The sequence below is a fragment of the Ailuropoda melanoleuca genome, chromosome 1 (genome assembly GCF_002007445.2).
Source record: "Ailuropoda melanoleuca isolate Jingjing chromosome 1, ASM200744v2, whole genome shotgun sequence".
Taxonomy (NCBI): domain Eukaryota; kingdom Metazoa; phylum Chordata; class Mammalia; order Carnivora; family Ursidae; genus Ailuropoda; species Ailuropoda melanoleuca.
The window spans coordinates 207423236-207442695 of NC_048218.1; the positions used below are offsets into that span (position 1 = coordinate 207423236).

At 34.2% G+C, this 19460-nt stretch overlaps 1 protein-coding gene across 1 annotated transcript in view; it reads right to left on the minus strand.

The window, feature by feature from the left end:
• Positions 1-19460, minus strand: part of KMT2C (lysine methyltransferase 2C) — a 200504-nt gene that overhangs the window by 84946 nt on the left and 96098 nt on the right. Inside the window, exons 12-17 of the mRNA XM_034639824.1 lie at positions 18888-19039; positions 17922-18035; positions 16956-17033; positions 14368-15077; positions 4388-4507; positions 2006-2122 (exon numbers count right to left, since the gene is read on the minus strand). Coding sequence (XP_034495715.1) covers positions 2006-2122; positions 4388-4507; positions 14368-15077; positions 16956-17033; positions 17922-18035; positions 18888-19039 — 1291 coding nt within the window. The remainder of the gene's footprint in view (positions 1-2005; positions 2123-4387; positions 4508-14367; positions 15078-16955; positions 17034-17921; positions 18036-18887; positions 19040-19460) is intronic.

The window sequence follows — 19460 nt, forward strand, 5'->3', positions numbered from 1 at the left end:
AATGTTCATGGGTTGAAAGACTCTTCACAGTTAAAACACCAACTTCCCCCAAATTGATCTGTAGTTTGAATGCAAACCCAATCAAGATCTTAGCAGGCTTACTTGCAGAAATTGACAAGCCAATGGTAAAATTCATGTAGAAACATGAAGGATTTAGAATAGCCAAAACAACTCTGAAAAAGTAAAAAAATGGACAACTAATTGATTTCAATACTAGTTATAAGTATAGAAGTATGCAATATAGTATAGTATTGGCCTAAAGATGGAGAATAGATCAATAGTATAGCACAGAGATTCTAAAATCAGATCCACAAATACACAGATAACTAAATTTTAAGAATGATACAAAGGCAATTCAGAGAAATAGTGTTCAAACAACTGGATATTCAAATATGATCTTTGATCTATATTCATATTGTACATAAACATTAGCTCAAATTGGATCAGGCAGCTAAATGCAACACCTAAAACCATAAAACTTCTAGAAGAAATCACAGAGTATGTTTGTAAACTTGGGTTATGCAATTATTTCTCAGACACCAAAAGCACAATCATAAAAGAAAAAAATTAATGAATGGGACTTTATCAAAATTAAAACATCTGCTGTTCCCAACAAGTTCTTTACCATGTTCAGAATACATAAAGAAAACACAAAACTCAATAAATTTTTAAAAAACTACTCAAATTTTTAAAATGTACTAAAGATTTGAAGAGTGACTTTACCAAAGAAATATACAAATAAGCACCTAAAAATCTGACCAACATCATTAGTCATGAGAGAAATGCAAATGAGATATTAACACACCTGCTAAGTGGCTGAGATTAAGACTAACTAGCAAGTACAGGTGAGTATATGGAGGAAACAGGAGTCTCATGCACTCTTGCAAACATAAAACGTCACACCCAACTTAGAAAGCAGCCCCTTCTTAAGCTGAGCGTATACCTACCATGTATCCAGCCAGGCCACTCCTAGACGTTTACTCACGGGAAAACAAAGCCTATGTCCACATACAAACTTAAACATAAAAGTTCATAGCAGGGGTTTTTGGCAGTTTTGTTTTTAATAGCCAAAAAATGGAAGGAACCACAATATCCTTTAAAAGGTGAACAGATACACAAACTGTGGCACAAACTGAATGATCCACTTGTTTCCTGAACTTAAAATGATGATTAGAATTTGAAAAACAGGATTATGGTAAAATAGTAAAGTTACCACATGAAATATTTGCCACTGTTTGCCAAATACAGATTTTTTTCAATACACACTTAATAAAGCCTCGTATACATGCCAATGAGCAAATATTTATCAATCTTGAATTGAAACATATCAAAGATAGTTATAAATCTTCAATATTTTTAGGGTATGTAGTAATCTGCAACATTTCTAATTTCTTCTGTAAACTGTATTATAATAAAAAAAACTTAAAACATCAACTTAATTTTTTCTGTTTTTCTTTTTTAAAGATTTTATTTATTTGACAGAGACAGACACAGCAAGAGAGAGAGCACAAGCAGGGGGAGTAGGAGAGGGAGAAGCAGGCTTCCCGCTGAGCAGGGAGCCCGATGTGGGACTCGATCCCAGAACACTGGGATCATGAGCTGAGCCAAAGGCAGACTAACGACTGAGCCACCCAGGCGCCCCTCAACTTAATTTTTTCAAATAAGGTCAATAATATAACAGGAGTTTGCTTTTACTAAAAATAAAGGAGCAAATATATTACATATATATTTTTGGGAATGGTTGCTATAGAAAGATCAGAGTGAAAGAGGAAGGTAAGAAAAGAGAAAGAGAATGGAATATAAAATATTAAGAAAAGTTTAAAAGAAAACCTGATCAGAGGTGTTTTAAAAAAAAAAAAAGGTGAAATAGAGAGAGAGTAAAATAAAAACTTTGGCTTATTTATGTGACTCTTACAATCTAGTAATTTTACAAATGAGATTACCATCATCGGTCAACAAATTAAGGATTATAGCAAAGATAAAGGATACGAGAAATGAGCCTTACCCCAGGTAACACAACTGCCCCAATTCCACTTTTCAATTTTGACCTGCCTCTGCCACCTCGTCCTGACAATCCTGCACCACGGGGTCTCCGCTTCCCTGGAAATCCCGACCCACGGCCCTACATAACAGATAAGGAAAAATCAGCATTCTGCAAAAGTCCAAATTTAAAATCCAATGTGAGAAAAAACACTTTATTAAAGGTTACACAAATATTTGCTTCCCTCTTATTCTGATTAAATGATAAATATTAAGAGACCAGGCTTATTATTTTTATCTTTCAACACATATTATGCAACTTAAAAGTATAAACATAAAATGTCTATGATCTTAGAATCAAATGTTGGGTTTGTTTCTGTGAATGCCCTGTATCAGCAAACCTTGGCCTTCTTTTTCCACTTCCTAATCCTACATTCTAGGTGGCCCACAGCCACAACCCCATCCAATTTGTATTCAATATAGAGCAAGTATAAGGAAAGACTCCCTCACTAACTCTTCTCTCAGTAATTATAGCAATAACTGACATACATTGAGTACTTACTATATACTGGTCTAAGCACTTTTTACTCACAACTATCTCATAAGGTCAGTACTATTTTATTATCCCCATTTTAGAGATAAATGCACTGAAGGATAAAAAAAGTAACCTGTCTAAAGTCTAGAGCTAGGACCTCTGGCTCCAGTGTCCACATTCCTAACCAGTATTCTGCTCTGCTACTACATTGCATGGAAGCTAATTTTTGCTAGCGTACAATGGTAATTTTCCTGTCATTAAACTTGTCAATTTCCCTACTATTCAATAACTATCTGTATGAACTGGTATACCTCACTCTACCACAGTATTTAGAGGATAATGTATTTAAAGTTTATAGGAAAGCTGATTAAAAGGTAAATAGCTTGCTTTAACGCATCTGGATAGTAATGACTTGAAATGCAAATAACTGATCTGAATTTTTACCCAACACACAAAAATATTCTATAGGAAAACAGGTTAAATTCTCTGATATTTTAACAAATAAATACTAGAGTTATTTGTTATTGTTTTCTTGTGTATACTCAGACTTGTGTATTACTTCCTGAAAAAGCCGGACATCAACACATATTTATAATATTCTGCATCGCTAAAATTATTAAAATACTCAGGAAGTCCTGATTTTTTTCCATAAGTTAAACAATATGTCACATTTTCAACTGATATCATTTTTATTATAGTCTGAAATGCTGAACTTACTACCTACTTAACACAACAGTTTCCAAGCTGATAATTTACGGTTATAATGTGAGCATAAAACAGATCATGAACAAAAAGGAAGGGGGTAATCTTTTTTTTCCCTTCAGTGTTAATAATTATAAATTAATTGCCTCTCCTTGTTTTTCTTAAACTGCCCTTCTTTTAGATCTCTTGTGCTTTTTTGAACAAGGGATAAGGGAGGGTTGAACTGGATAGTTTTGCCTTGATAAGTACAAAAGATTAAAGTTAAGTTCAATTATTAAATCAGGACTATAATAACCTATTTTTCCCCAGCATCTAAAGACACAGATGAGAATAAGTGAAAATTGGTGGTATTTGCTACAAAACTGTCAAAACATCTTTTATACTCTTAAAACAACTATCTCTACTTTCAACACCTTGCATGGTATCAGAGTGAGCTGAAAAAGAGTTCTAATAGTGATAGAAATAAGAAAGTAGAATCTAGAACTCCTCTGAATCCTTGATTAGTCTAAAATAAACAGCCTTATTCCAGAACGTAAATACAGAAGATGAAGAAAATTATCTTTCTAGGTAGTAAAATATTTTAACTTTGCAGACGATTGATACTTTTCACATTAATTTTTTCCCCTCTAAAATGCACCAGACTACATAACTTACTTCAAGAACTAGCAGAGTCCTCCATCAATGACATGAGAAAGAGGCCCTATAATTGTGAGGTTATTAACACAGACAGTGAAATCTGCTGAGATTCTGGTATTTCTTCTCCATTAGCACATAACAGATTAGTGTAGTTTTCTTTTGTTCTTTTCTAAGCAACAAAATTTTATGATTATCATGAATGAGCAAGTCCTAAATTACTTTATAGCCTATGTGACAAGGATTTTCCCCCATAGAAACACTGGTAATTACAACATAAAAGAAAGCAGCCATAAAAAGAAGTTATTAAAAATTCACACGTAAAATCAGTCATGTAAAATCTCAATATAATTTCCTCCTAATCCAGATTTTTAACTGTAAGCATGTTGACTCTTCACACTAAAATTTTTAGATTAAAAAAGTGGCTCTGGAATCTGAACTATTTATCTAGAAAAGAAAGGCTTAATTCTTAACTTCTACTTGGACAAAACCAACCAGAAAGAAATGATATATGAATGTAAATGCAATTTTATTTACCACTTTGATGCTCCAAATGGCACTGCCAGGAAGCTGCCGGGGTTTAAAAATTTCCCGACCTTCTGAAATGTCTGGGGACCAGGAAGGTGGGCTCACTGTATTATGGGTACTCCAAGCCCCCTAGGATATGGCAGGTGAGAAAATAGATGTATAAAACTCAGCAACGTAAAAGGTCAAAGCCAGCAACTGAGGAATTTTAGAACAGCAAAAACAAATGCAGACGTATGGAAATTTAGGACAAATTGCTTCAAGGTAGGGAAAAGAAGCTCATGGCTTACAATGACTTTATACTTAAATGTTTGCAGCTACAATTTACATTAAGTATTTTATTCAGATGGAAACATCAGTACAATGAAACATACTAGGAATCAGGGTTTATATGACATCAACACTGACTCATGAACTGCCAATTATAGAACCAAAATATAAATAAAAGTCAACTAAATTCTAAGAATTAACACTTTATATAAGAAACTATTTGGGGATTATCTTCTTCTAACAACTATCACTCTACTGGAAAAGAGAAATAACCTTAAAGAATGTTATGCAGACCTACTGCTATGAACAACCAAAGCAGTAGGCAAACAGATGCAATCAGAAACATGAGCAATCTATAGACACATTGACTTTAAACCGTGGAAAGTTAGTTTGCAATCCTCAGATGCAAATATCGGTTATAATCCTAGCATTTAACTACTCTTCCTTCCAGTGACCACTAGTTGCAGTTTTGGTTTTTATTTTTATTTAGGGGACTATTATCCTTAGATTATATCCAAGGGACTAATTGGTACAGTGAAAAATGTTAAAGCAAATTGTCCTAAATTTGCAAATTAAAATGCCTAAGATACCTGGTTATTTATACAAGAAACAGTATCTTATTAAAATAGTTAAAATGAAAGTAAGACATTTTACTTCTTAATAACCACATTCAGCAATAACCTAAACTAACCCGATGAAGATGCTAAACAGCGTAAATAAAAACGTCTACTCCACAAAGATAACAATTTAAAGAAAAACACAAAACAAATGTCAAACAATAAAGAACCTATTTTGAATTAGGCAATTCCATAACACATGCTATAACTTTTACCAATTAAATGACCCAAACTTACAAAACACAGTACTTACCAGGTTTCTAGAATATTATCAAACTAACAAGTAGTAGCCTATTAATCACATAAAACTACCACCAGGAATTTAAATAATCAACCAAAATAAGAGTTTGACCACCCTATGGGAAGTGGATAATTAATGCAATAACAGTGTTTTGAGAAAAACCACACAAGGAAGAGACTGGTTTCACTTTTAATTAACCGAGCCTCAACCTCAGTGAATGGCTATGCTGATTTTACGGACAAGTGAATTACCTTGTTTTCCCAGTATCACATCAACTTGCATCTACACCTATGTCTTCTTTCCTGCTGCATCCAGGGTCTTTGGGTAACCTCTATGCTGCCAGAAGTCATTTCTCTATTCTCATCGTACTCAAACTGTCAACGTCTCCATACAGTTCTGCTGGGTTCAATGCAGCACACCTGTGAATGTTTCTCTGCCCTTCCTTGCTGACCTTTCTGTCCCCCAGGCATGACCTTCCTCCACCTGACTTTCAAAGCCCCAGGGTTTCCCAGGGCTGAGGCCGGGACAACGCTCCTCTCTGTGTAGTCTCTTCCTAAATGGTATGGCCTATCATGAGGGCTGTAAACATCATCTTGAATGTTGTTGTCTCCCAATTTCACATTTCTAGTTCCAACATGTTCTTGCAGAAGTTAATAAGGTTTTCAACATTCTCCTCAGCACATCCATTCTGTCACACCAAACCTCTCAAGTTTACCACATCTAAAACCTCTCCCTTACCCAGTTCCGTCTCACAATCTTCCCCATCTTCAGAAGTGGACTCCAGACCTCGGGTCAAAAAATGGGGAGTCATCTGATCTGTTTTTCCCCTGCCACTCCTTCAATCCAAACCATCAGTACATCAGTATATTCAATCTTCCAGCCAGCTGCTCTTCACAATTCTCCCTACCCTGCATCTGCCTGAAGCCCTTCTCTACACAGCAGCCAGAGGGACTTTGCAAAAATGTAAATATGATCAAGCAAGACACTACCTTGTTTCAAACCCTTCCAACAGCTCCTCAGTGCACTTAATTTACTGCAAACCTTTCCCACTGCCTCTCTCCAGCCTCATCTTGTGGCCCTCTGTCACCACTGGTATGCCCCAGCTACCTTGGTTTCCTTCAAACATGCGGAGCTCCTCACCACTCAGGGGCCTACGGACTCGGAATGACGGCAGCTCTCCAACGCATGGCTGCTGCTTCTGATTCTTCAGGTACGGGCTCAGGCATTTGCTCGTCAAAGAGGCCTTTCTTCAGGGCTCCAGTGGAACTATTACCTACCCTACAACATGTTTTTCATCTTCTCGCTGACTGAAATTTGGGGTCATATGTGTTTTACTGTTTCTAATTATTTACTGGTAGAGAATAAGGGCAAGAGATATCTAAATTTAGTTCTCTCAATGTTTCCATTGGTTTTTCTCTGACAATATTTGGCTACTGTATAAAATTCCTTTTGGTGGATCATTTAATGTTAAGTCAGTAAACAGCTCTTAAAACATAACTATAAAAAGTCATACTCTCAGATAATATGTTATTCACCATAATTTAAAAGTTAGCTTTGATGCCCAAAATTGTGTCTCATTTTAAAAACATTTACACTTCACAGAACATGGATGAACAAAATGAAGGGCTCCATAGATCAAGAATGTTTGGATGCCATTTCAGGAATAATTAGAAAACCATTCAACTGCTATGAAGAACTTATATAATAAAAGCTTGGGTAATTACATTATGAATTTTAATAAGTATATTATCATAAGACATTGGAAGATAGATTGTGTGTAATTTTATAGGAACTGGAGAAAAATTATGATTATACTTAGATGTTTTGACAATGAAGAAATTACCTAATATATTCTTTAGACCTTAAAACTAAAATAAAGCTATAATTATCAGCTTTAGTTATAAATTATCCTACAGATCTCAGCTATGATGAAAAAGAATTTACACCGACAATTCAGAAGTCAGCTCCCCTGTCTACTGAAACATGGTTTACACTGTTACACTTGAATTTATACTTACTACGTTTGTATTTATTTGTTGCCATTGGACTAGAAGTTTGATGAGAAAAGACCATTCTTTTTTGTTCACTGCTACGTTAAGCATTCTGTTCAGGGCTTATTGAATGCCTATTTTTTTCCACTGGGCATTTATTTTTTTTTAGCTGCCCATATGCATCAATAAGCATTGTACTATGAAACATACTAATTCCCCCATCAGACAGAGCCTACGTTCCTGAATTTCCTCACTTAAAAAAAAAAAATTACCAATCCATCCAATGCACTGTTACTCTTAAACTACATACAAAACGAATTAAAAGCAAAAGGGTTCAAAATGTAGCCACCAGAAAACTAAGTTGTAAAGAGAGCTAAAGAGAAGCAACTGCTATCAAATCCTATAAAAACTTTTAAAAAAATACTTGGTTGAGATTGAATTAGATTCTAACAATAATTATTGAATCCAAAACCTGTTTAAAGTTGGTATTAAGCTTCTTCCTACCTTGAGGCCAACTTCTCAGGTAGATTTATCAACCTGGTAAATTATACAGCTGTTACATGGGCTATGGGATAGGAAAATGGAAACAATAATGGCAAGTGGAGAAAAGGATATTAAGGTCAACTTTCTATTGTTAGAAGCCGAATCCTATGGCTGGCTGTTAAATACCATCAATGTCATAATCAGAGCCCAAGAGTACCCTAACCTACTGAAAAAGTTTCAAGAGCGGCCAGAGGTTTGGTGTGTCCTGGGCAGACTTCACACCTCCAAGTCATCCTCACTCAGGTCCAGCCTCTCCCAACATGCTATGCAAAACCAAGGCTGCTATTAAAGGATGAGTCTGATTTAGAGAAAACGAAAACGATGAAGAGAGAGCAGAAAGGACAATTGGCAAGAGAAACAGAAAACCTAAAGCATTTAAAATTCCTTTTTGGCATATACATTCATTCATGTACATTACAGCCACAGCAGCAAACAACTCATTTTTATGACTCAGAAATTCTTTTCACATAAATAAGTCTCATACAAAACTGAGTTCAACATCAAATGGAACAAGAAATTTAGTCCTGATAGTGCTTTGATAAGATGCTATAAAAGTACACAAACAGCTGTTACTAGCTTTATCCTTCAATAATTTAGGAATGACAAATTTGACTGGTGCTAGCAATGATTTTGGTAATGGCTTTGGAAATATCACAATAGGCACAAGGAAACCAAGAGAAAAGGGATGCTGATGATCTGTGTTTGCAGCTTGCCACCCCAGAGGGTTAGACATTTTTTAGGTTTAAAACTAGTTTTTCAGTGACTTAGGGCAGTGTTTCTTGGACTTTAGCTGCATAGTTTGTAAGCCTAAGTTGAGTTTCCTCTCGCCTCCTCTGCTTTTCCATAGTACCCTGGTTTCCTCTCCTGCAGCACGTATCACACATAGTATAATTAATAGGCTGTTCAATTTCAAAATCTGTGCAGCCATTAGGTGGCTTTGAACTCAAGAAACCTACTACATACTGTATTTACTGTGACCAGTGTTTGACTCACTCAAGGCCTACAGTTATTTTCACTGGCACATTTCAGTACAAATAATTATCAGTTGATCTGATTGGTTCTCCAGAGCTACGTTTAATACAGGATTATTACCTCCTCAAGTCATCATTTTCACAGAATATCTGCATTACTCCACAATTCAAGAGAAAGCAAGCAGGGCAGCACTACCACCTGCTACATGTCAGGTGCTGTATATGTGTTGTTGTTAAACTCCAACATCCACTGTACGATGTAGTTTTACAGATGAAGAAACAAGACAGTTGGCAAGGCAATGTGCTTTAGCGTCACACAGACAATAATGGAAAATAAGGATCTGAATCCAAGTAATTGCACTATGGAAATGCGCATGCTGAATTTATATTAACCAATCTTTCCTGGTATCAGTTTCAGTCAAAACTGATGTAAACTATAGAAAATACTTCTTTAAAGTCACTTTTTTAAAACGCAGCATAGTATTTACACTAGAATATAAGTGGAAAATCACTCTGGGAAACTACAATGCATCTTTTATTCTCCATAAAGAATACAGAGTATGTATCTATTTACTAATGAAAGCTTTAATAGATTCTAAGATAAAGTATCAGAAATGTAGGCTTTACCTTACCTAACAGGTATCCAAGAAGGAACAACTAAAACTATACGGGGTAATTTCTTTCCTTTTAGTGAATGCCACCGTGTATATCAAGCAATGCTTCACAATTCAAACACTTTAATTAAAAGTGGATATGAAATAATTTAACAAGAACTGAACCTCTCCTTATTTGGACAGTATGATTTATAGATATGCCTTTTTTTTAACCTTAAAAACAAAGCAATTTTTAAAATCAACAGTGCTTCCTACTAAAGGATTTGTGTTTACAAACCAGAAATGCTGTCTACTATTTTAAAAAAGAACGAACGAACGTGCTTACTTGTAATTAATTGTTAATAAAACTACAACCCTCTACAGCTCCCCACCCTGGAGATTCGTTTTTCTCTCACAAGAATAGATTACGAAACTGATTTGTTAACTCAAAACACTTCATTCAAAATGCTACTGCAGTAGGCAGGTATGTTATAAAATTCTATGGTTCGTAATAAAATTAGTTAAATTAATAAAAAATAAAATATCCACTTCACAATGTAATGGAAAAGTGGTTATGATCTAATGAAGTACTATCCTTGGAAACCTACTGTACTGAAGAAATTTCACTTTCTCTGAGAACCCCTCAATAAATATCAGTCTTAGAACTTAATGGAAATTTCTAAGTTTTCCATATATATGATGTTAGCAACAAAAAATGATGGAAAAGTAAAATGAAAAAAATTCCTAGAATTTGAAAGTGTTCAAAATATAGTTGAGTACTTATGTTTATTTCTATGAAATTTCACTGAAATATTTACTATTTCAATAAAACATATTTCATAGGTTTAATAAAGCTCTTTTAATACTATCATGAAAGCACTTAGTACATGAGTGTCTAAAGCAGAGCACAGTCATGTGATTACATGAAATATTTTTCCATAAAGTTATACGAATAGGATAAATAACAGAAGATGGACTGAGATTACTATTATCTCAGGATTTCCAAATTAAAATGGATAAATACAACTGTGGAGAAATAAGTAGAAAAGGAAAAACACACTGTTACTTGATATGGTGAAATAAAAAATGTTTCCATCCTATTTTCCACTGCTTTTTAAGAGTATTTCTTGTAGTAAGTCAGATGCATAAAAGTAACAACGAGTAGCACATTTCTCTAATTTAGGACTCTACTTGCAGGGCTAACGTGAAAGAAGATTACAGGGCTGTTTTATTTGGTGTAGGGTGGGGTCATTGCACTGATATGTTTTCAAGGCTCCTCAGGCAATTATAACATGCAGTTGGCCGATAATGACTTTTCTAAACCTAAGGTCCAAAATGGATATACCCATAAAAATATTGAAAAAATGAAACACTAAAATATATACAAATGAATAACTTCAATAAAGGATGAAGAAAGAAAAGCCAACAGATTCACTGGGACAATTTATATGAAACCATGTCCAACTGGCTGGCTGCCTGTCATTGCTCCACCAATTTCCTTCTCCTACTACCTATCATATCTATATTCTTCCTCATCTTTGGGAAATCCTGTGTCTGAAATGAGGAAGAAAACAAGAAAAAGTAACCTTTTCTATCCACTACCATCAGAAAAACTTATATTACTGTTCCTATAGTTAGGTTTTTAAGCATACATCAGAGATACACTTGAAACACCTCATAAAGAAAACAGTATAAATAACACCTAAAATCTTCCATATAAAAAGTATAATATTAAACAATCAACTTCAATGATTAATCTCTTCTAAAGGGAAAATAATCCTGTACAGATTCCATGGTCTGTGTCCTGACCTCTCCGACTCAGAATAGTTATGTATATTTATATACTCATCCATACTCCAGTATCCCTACACACATACTCATATATATGTACTCGTATGTGTATGTACAACAGCATATGAACATATATGTGTACATTATGCATGGCTTCTATACTGATAACCTAATACACGCTGAAAATACACCGTGAATTGTTGCTACAACAAATGGTTTTTACCATCATTTTAAAATGTGTCCTATGAGCAACTGGAGGATGAAGACTTTTCTACTTCAGTACTTAAAAGTAGTGAAAATAGAGCATCATTCTTAATTTATCACTCTTAAATTCAGTTTGTATTTCTTTTCAAATGTAGTTCCTTCTGGAACTAAAATTTCCCTGTTTAAAAATGCTTGCCCTTGCATTGTCCAATAAAGGTAGCCACTAGTCATGAGGCTACAAAGTATTTCTAATGCAAGTGGTCAGAAATCAGATCTCGAACACTTAGCAGGAAAAGTGAATGTAAAATATCTCATTAATAATTTTTATTATATATAATTATTTATATATTACTATATTGTGTTTATTATATAATTACATATTTGTATTATGTTTATTATATGTAAAAACATTTTAATAAAGTTAAATAAACATTAAAATTTATTTCACCTGCTTATTTTTAAGTGGGACTGCTAGGAATCCTTAAATTAGATCTATGAGGCTTGCATTATATTTCTATTAGACAGCACTGGCTGAGCCTTCTACTGGCTAATTCCTTTCTCCAGAAAACATTCAATAATCCAATCATTAGCCATCACATCAAATTTTAAAGCTTTCAGATTTTGTTTCTAATTATTCATTTAATTTCTAAGTGAATTCCTTAGAAAAGTTCACATAATATTAGAAAACGGTTAAGATAAACAAAGATTTGACCGCCACGAAACAGCATTTAACCAATGAAATGTGCAGTTCTTTGGTTAGGACAGTCTTCACTATACTGTTAAAGACCAGAGAGTCTTCAACAAAATATGGAAACACTACTGATGTTAACAATCAAAACACAGCTGAACACCGAAGACTCTTGCTTATATCACAATCACAGCCATGAACATCCATCTTTTATACCCAGTCCCCACTACCAAGAATATGCAAAATAAACACAAACCAAAGACAGAACACAGGGATTCCTGACATCAAAGAAATTCATAAAACAGAGTAACAGGCTCTGGATTTCCAACATAAAGATATACACTGGAATATTTCCTCAGCAATAATAAAAAATAAAAGAGCTGTCTTGTTCTACCCCATTCATACTCTCCACAAAGACAGCAGTGCATCATCAAGACAAGCTTGTTTGCGACACAACTAAAACTAAGCTAAGAGGTTAAATATGCATGAACGGTTTGAGATTAGCAGCAGATTACAAAAAAGTAATGAAACAATGGCAACTCAACAGAAAGTAGAATACTACCAGAATTGGGAACTGAAAGAGTATACAGCAGAAGCAATAACAAATATTAAGATGTGGGTCACATAAAATGGGATAAACCTGGAAGACACTCTCATACACATACACAAACACACGCTCAGACTCACATGCACATAGATCTTAGAACATTAAGTCAACAGAAGAATAATCCTAATGGTTTCTCAGCTGGAATAGAAGTCTCTATACAGTAAAATTTGACAGGAATACTTATGATGTAGTATCTTTAAAGAATGTAAATATCTGAACCAAAATTAAATTAGAGATTCAAATTTCCATTGCTAAAAGTTTTTTCAGAGCCAAAACCACATAACTGTTACTTAACAATTACTTAAAAAAAAACTAAGGAGGAGGAGAACTGGTTTGAGAAGAAAACCCTCTGTTAGTAGAACATAAAATAAATATCACGGAAAACACTTAGAGAAAGGGATATAGGAAGGCGAGTCTTAGCTTACTCCATATGTCTTTGCCACAGAGAAATAGTTCTCTCCCATGAGGCAATTATTTTGCCTCTGGTATGTAACTTGCTGTCTTTAGAGAATAAAATATATCTGGAATTTAGAGGAGAACTAATTCTCACATTAATATAAAATTCTGCTTTTCTACTTATCTTCAGATTCCAAAACTGGATGATCAAGACCAAAATAATTCTACTCCTAGAAAGTCAAACTTTAATCACTGGAAGCAACTTAAATCATGAGACCTGAAACTTCAAATTACTATTGTGACTAAACACTGCACTGTTTGATATCTTGCCATCTTATAAAAACTTCATAAAGTAGAAATTTTGTAGAATAAATAAAATATTAGCTACAGTGTCTCACTTTGTCTTCTAGTTAGTTTCACTTAAATCCCATGAAAAAAGAACTGGAACTTACCCTTAAAGGGTAGAATCCACACTACTTAGGTGATGGGAAGAACTCCCCTCACTTCCTAAGGATCAACAATGCAATTCTAAGGCTTTTCCATGAGAACACTGAACTAAGTCCTAACTTGGTGGGGGGGTGGGGTCACAAAGTTGTTAGCAGTTAACAGAAAAAAATCAAAATGAAAAAAACCCACCATGAAAAACTCCCTTAGTAAATTTTGATGCTTAAGCAGTTAAAAATATTGGCAAAGAATAATATCAAACAAATATCGTAGAGGGGAAAAATAAATGTTAGTTTCAATATACCTAAAACGTCACTGTTTTTTTTAAGGCTCTATTGTTACCGTGGCATAGAATTTAAAAATTTAAGTGTTTTCTATTAGAAACTGTAATCAAATCGGTTGCATTTGTATGTTCCAACTAAGCTGAAATTCTGAATAAGATCATTTTAAGTTTAATAAATTAGTCTTCATTATAGCTTTAAAAAAAAAAAAATTGGCCAAAACACTGTCAACATTACATGTAAGCTCTACCTGAAAACACAAAAAATTACCCTCCAAACCAAAGTTTCACATATGCCTTATTTTATATAATTGTTCCAAAAGATTTTTCTGTCCATATCATTAAAATTGCCCTACCTGTTTGGACCGAGGTCTACCAGGAGAAAATTTTCTTTTGGTAATAGCTGGTTTACCCATGCCGATTTTTGGAGTGACTGAGATATATGTTGTTGGCATAATGTTTCCAACAGAAGCACTGAGGGTTGAAGGGTAAGTGTGCAGTATGTCCTGGGAAGGCAAGTCTGAAGAAAGTGGAGAGGAAGACACATTTGCCTTGCTTAGGTCTGCTGCAGACACAAATGACAACTCTGTCTCAGATGGTAATTTCACAGATTTGTCTTCTCGGCATAAACCATCTTTCAAACAACTCTCAGCTGCAGGAGCCATTTCAAAGTCCGTAAATGCAGTGGAAGATTCAGAACTTGCTTTCTGTTCCATTTCTTCTTGTACCCTTTCTATAGCCAACTGTTCCTTAGAACATAAAGAAGTACTTTCTTTACACGGGGACACTAAGGTTTCTGGTGGAACAGTGGCAGATTCAATGGTCAATTTTGGAGGCCGTGATTCTTCTGCGGATGCCAACATTTTGGATTCCTCTAACTGCAGGTCCTCATGCTGCACAATGATCTGGTGCGTACGGACTTCAACATTTTCTGTCACTTCCATTTTGTTTTCATTTTGATCTTCACAAATATGCGTTACTTTAGAAGACATTTCCATTTTTTCACTATCAACTTCATGAGAAGTCTGATTTTCTATTTCAGGATTCATTTTATCTTGGGATGATTCTACAAAATTTGAAATATTTGTTATGTTAATGTACTTATAAATTTAAAAATTTAAAATTTTCTGGCTTAAAAATAATAGGCTCCAGCAGGAAAGGGCGGGGGAGACAAGGGATTTCCAAAGCACACTTATGGTTAAACCCTGACTTAAATCAGAAGGTATTTATCAAGAAAAGCAATTATAAATGAATAAAGACCAAAATGTACCAGGATTTATGAATTAGAACTGGTCACAGATTAGGCCAGAAAAGCTACAAAAACATCACCTTAATAGGATCCCCAGAGTTTAAGGTGGTTTCTGGTAAAAATATTAAAACAGAACTTCTAATATAATTCTATTAAACATATATGATGTTTTACAATTTGAACATTTACAAAAAGATTTACAATTTTGTAGGGAAAGTTATACTCTTTCAACAGCTAGAAAAATGAAGCTCAGTGATCTTACTTGAGGTATCCAAGTTAAAAAGTCTAGTCTAGAATATAAAGCAAATTTGCAACAGCAGGCACTCAGATGTAAACAACTCAAATGAAATATCACTGAAATAACTGAAACTCATTCTGCAGACTATGAGTAACGATCACAGATAGAAAAGACTTATTTTTACTTATTAGCTGTACCTGCTAACATATACATTTTTTGGATATAATCTTTGTATTTCCTCATCATCAATAATTAAACAGTCAAAGCTTAGCAAGTCAATAAACATAATTAGATATCAGAAATATCTAAAGTCACTAACTTGTAAATTTTAAGTCAGGGTGCTAGTATGTTAAGCGTTTAACCCAATCATGCCTAAAAACAAAGTCAGAGATCCAACTTACATGAGTCCTACATGGTTCTATCAGGTAAGATCACTGGATAAAAAACACTTATTCCAAATACTATCGAGGTCACTTCTAAGTTACAACGAGAGAGTTATTAATTTCCTCATTTACTATTTACTGTGGTGACTACACCGAATCTGTACTGTTATCAAAATGAAATCCCACTTTTCATTCCTACTCCCTGAAAGACTACAGTTGAAGATAAAGGGAAAAAAAAAAAATCAAATAACAGATCTGATCATACCAAATATTTTTACACACAAAAACGCTTCAAAAATACTTAACGTTAAAAAAGAATGATTAGAAAAAAGATGTTTTAAAACAGAAAATTACATATAAATAATGAATGCCATCATTTGAGTGACTCAAGTGAAAAAACTGATCCTAATGCCACACGAAGCCAAAATTGTGGTTAATAGAAGACCAATTACCTCAAGTCTCAGTGGCAAAGAAGAAAATGTGGAACACACAGGCAGACTACAAGTATATTCTTTTTGTACACTAGGCGGAAAGTATTAAGATAAAAGTGTAAACACGCTCTTCATTCCAAGCAGTTCTGTTATGCTCTACTCCTAGTTTTCTATAATAATTTTAACTTATTTTTTTTTAAGATTTTATTTATTTATTTGAGAGTGAGAGAGCACGAGCTAGGGGGGAGGGCAGAGGAAGAAGGAAAAGCAGACTCTCTGCTGAGCAGGAAGCCTGACACAGGGCTTGATCCCAGGACCCCAAGATCATGAACTGAGCCAAGGACAGTCGCTTAACTGACTGAGCCACCCAGACACCCCTGATTTTGACTTGTTTAATAACGAACATTTGATTTAGCAACTCTACAGAGAAGATAACCTCCTTTAGAAATCCAATGCCAATTCTTTTCAAGAAAAGGATCACTTAACTAAAAGATTTCATTACTGTAATGTGTATACAGCAATAGTAAATAATTCTTTGGGATAATTCATTTGAAAAATTAACTTAATAGATCATGACTCGAATCTACATAGCAGTCATAAAAGCATTATGCTGTAATTCAATCAAATTAGATAGTACGCTTACCAGAAATGAGAGGACCATGTGTATCAAGACTTTCTGGTGGGTTACTCTTCTGCTGCTCTTCTGTGTGGATGTGAACTGCTGCGAATGACACATTTATGGAATCTCTAGCAAGGACTCAAAATTTCTCTAACATTGCTTTCTCAGTAGTAAGTTGAGTAAGATTTTTATCCTACTGCCAAATGCCAATTCTCAATATAAGCACAAAACACACTGTTACTATTTATTAGTAAGTAGGGTATGGAGATGAAATTAGGAATCTGATTATGCACTATGACAAGATGTATTGTTACAGATAGCTTTGTCTTATTTTTCTTCACTTTACATCTTATGCAATATACCTTTTAATGAAAGTTGTTAAATACAAAACTGAGGCTTTGTATGTATACACTCAATCTATATAAAATTTCACATAAAATCCCAGACTGTCAGATGAACCCAAGATTAAATTTAATAAGTAGTTTTCCCCCAACCTTGTCTCATTAATTCCACATCCTCAAGTATAGTAATAGCTATTATCAACACTACAAAAAGCTTAATTGAAATATCATTGAAATAACTGAAATACCCTCCACAGAACCACTGAGACAATCTAAAACAATAAGTTTTTCATTATCTCAGCATGAAACATCTCACAATCAGTAACAGCTCTAGTTAGTAATTACAAATATAACTAAAGAAAAAGAAAATAATAAATTGCTTTTTAATGAAAATCACTTGGCCCCCAAAGTATATATTTATGATTATGTCTAGATTACTGCTGAACTACAAATATATACATGCCCTTTCCCCTATTAATTTCAAATGTTATTTTACTACAAAGCTCCTCTCTAAACAATTTCCTAAGTGACTATATGTTGTGGCTTATTTTTATTTAGGAGAGTAAACTTTAAGTAAATTTCACATATTCACTGTATATACACATTTTCTTCAGAAAATAAACTATATCCATTACCAAAAACATCTTACCATCTGGAACAATTCCAGGTGTTGACTCCTGACCATTGATGTCTTTATTAATTGCTTGCTCTGGAAATACCATATGGTCCTCAGGTCCTTCAACTTCCATCTCGTTGTTATAGTCTTAACAGAATATTATTTATTCTTTAGCTTACAGTAAGTTTTTCTGATTTGTTAACTATGTAAATAATATTACTTTGCTATAGCAAGGGTAAATTATCACCCAAAATGCCATAAATTCTTCTTCACGTTTTTAAATTTTCAACCATAAATATATCTACATTTTAGATGTAGATGGAAAAACATCTGTATTATAAATAAAAGGCTGTTGACATATTATTTTAAAAGAACATTCCACAACTGTATGATGATGGCATCTTGGAAACAAAACATTAGTAATTAAGATGTGTCTACTTAAACCTCTAGCAGATAACACAGGACTTTATAAAAGTTGCCATTCATATTATCAAAACGAAAAATGACCTGTAAGCAGGTTTACCTGTTTTAACACCAAAAAATTTGTTATTATGTTTACAACCAATGGTATACTACTAAAATTACTTAAACCAAATTTTGGGCTCAAAAGATATGAACTAACACTTAAGAAGGACATTATAAAACTAAAACTTGTTCAGAGTGAAAGAACCCAGGTTATAAAGCACCTACTAGGTCATATGGCCAAACACTGAAAACTTGCACTGCTGGCTCAAAGAACACAACTGGAGTAAGGCACACCAGTCCTGGAATTCAAGTGGTTAGGAGAAGGGCTGCAGAGTAGCCAGATCAGATGTCAGCCATCAGATTCGGAGATGACCCAAGTCACATGCATAATTAAAGGCTGAGAAATTAAGATGGGACCTAATACACAGGATTCCCTCATCATGACTAAAATAATTTACTGGACAGTGGTTGGCACAACATCAAAAAACAAACAAACAAACAAACAAACAAAAAACCCCAAATTCTCAAGCTTACCTGCAGTGACTTCGGCCATCTCCACTTCATCACCTGCCTGTAATGGATCCATCTCCACTGCTATGTGTTTACAATACATGCAGATATACTCTTCTTTGAACTGAGAATCCAGCTCATGATCTGCTGGTTTGTCACATTCTAAGTGAACCCATCTGCAGTGATAAATAAATTTAAATAAAATTTTCTAATTTAAAGACAAGTTACTATCCAGGGAAAAAAGAAGCAACTGTTGAAAACTGGGTATAGGAAGGGTTAAGAATGACAGAAGAGGGGTTATAGAGGTTGGCAATTGGTGAAGGTTCTAGAAGAGAAACTGGCATTTTCAGAGGTCATTAAAGGTGTTCACATATTTTTACTTCCTTATTGTTAAACCATTTCCTCCTTACATTTCCCTCTTAATGCTCATTTCTGGTCTTTTGCCCATTCACTTCCTTATGCCTTCCAGACTCATAAATATGTAATTTAATTTCACCTTTAAAAGCACTCAGTACCCAAAGGATCATTACAGTGATAAAAGCTTGGAACTCAAAGATATATGGTAGCGCAAAAAATCACATGGATAGAGCTGACCAA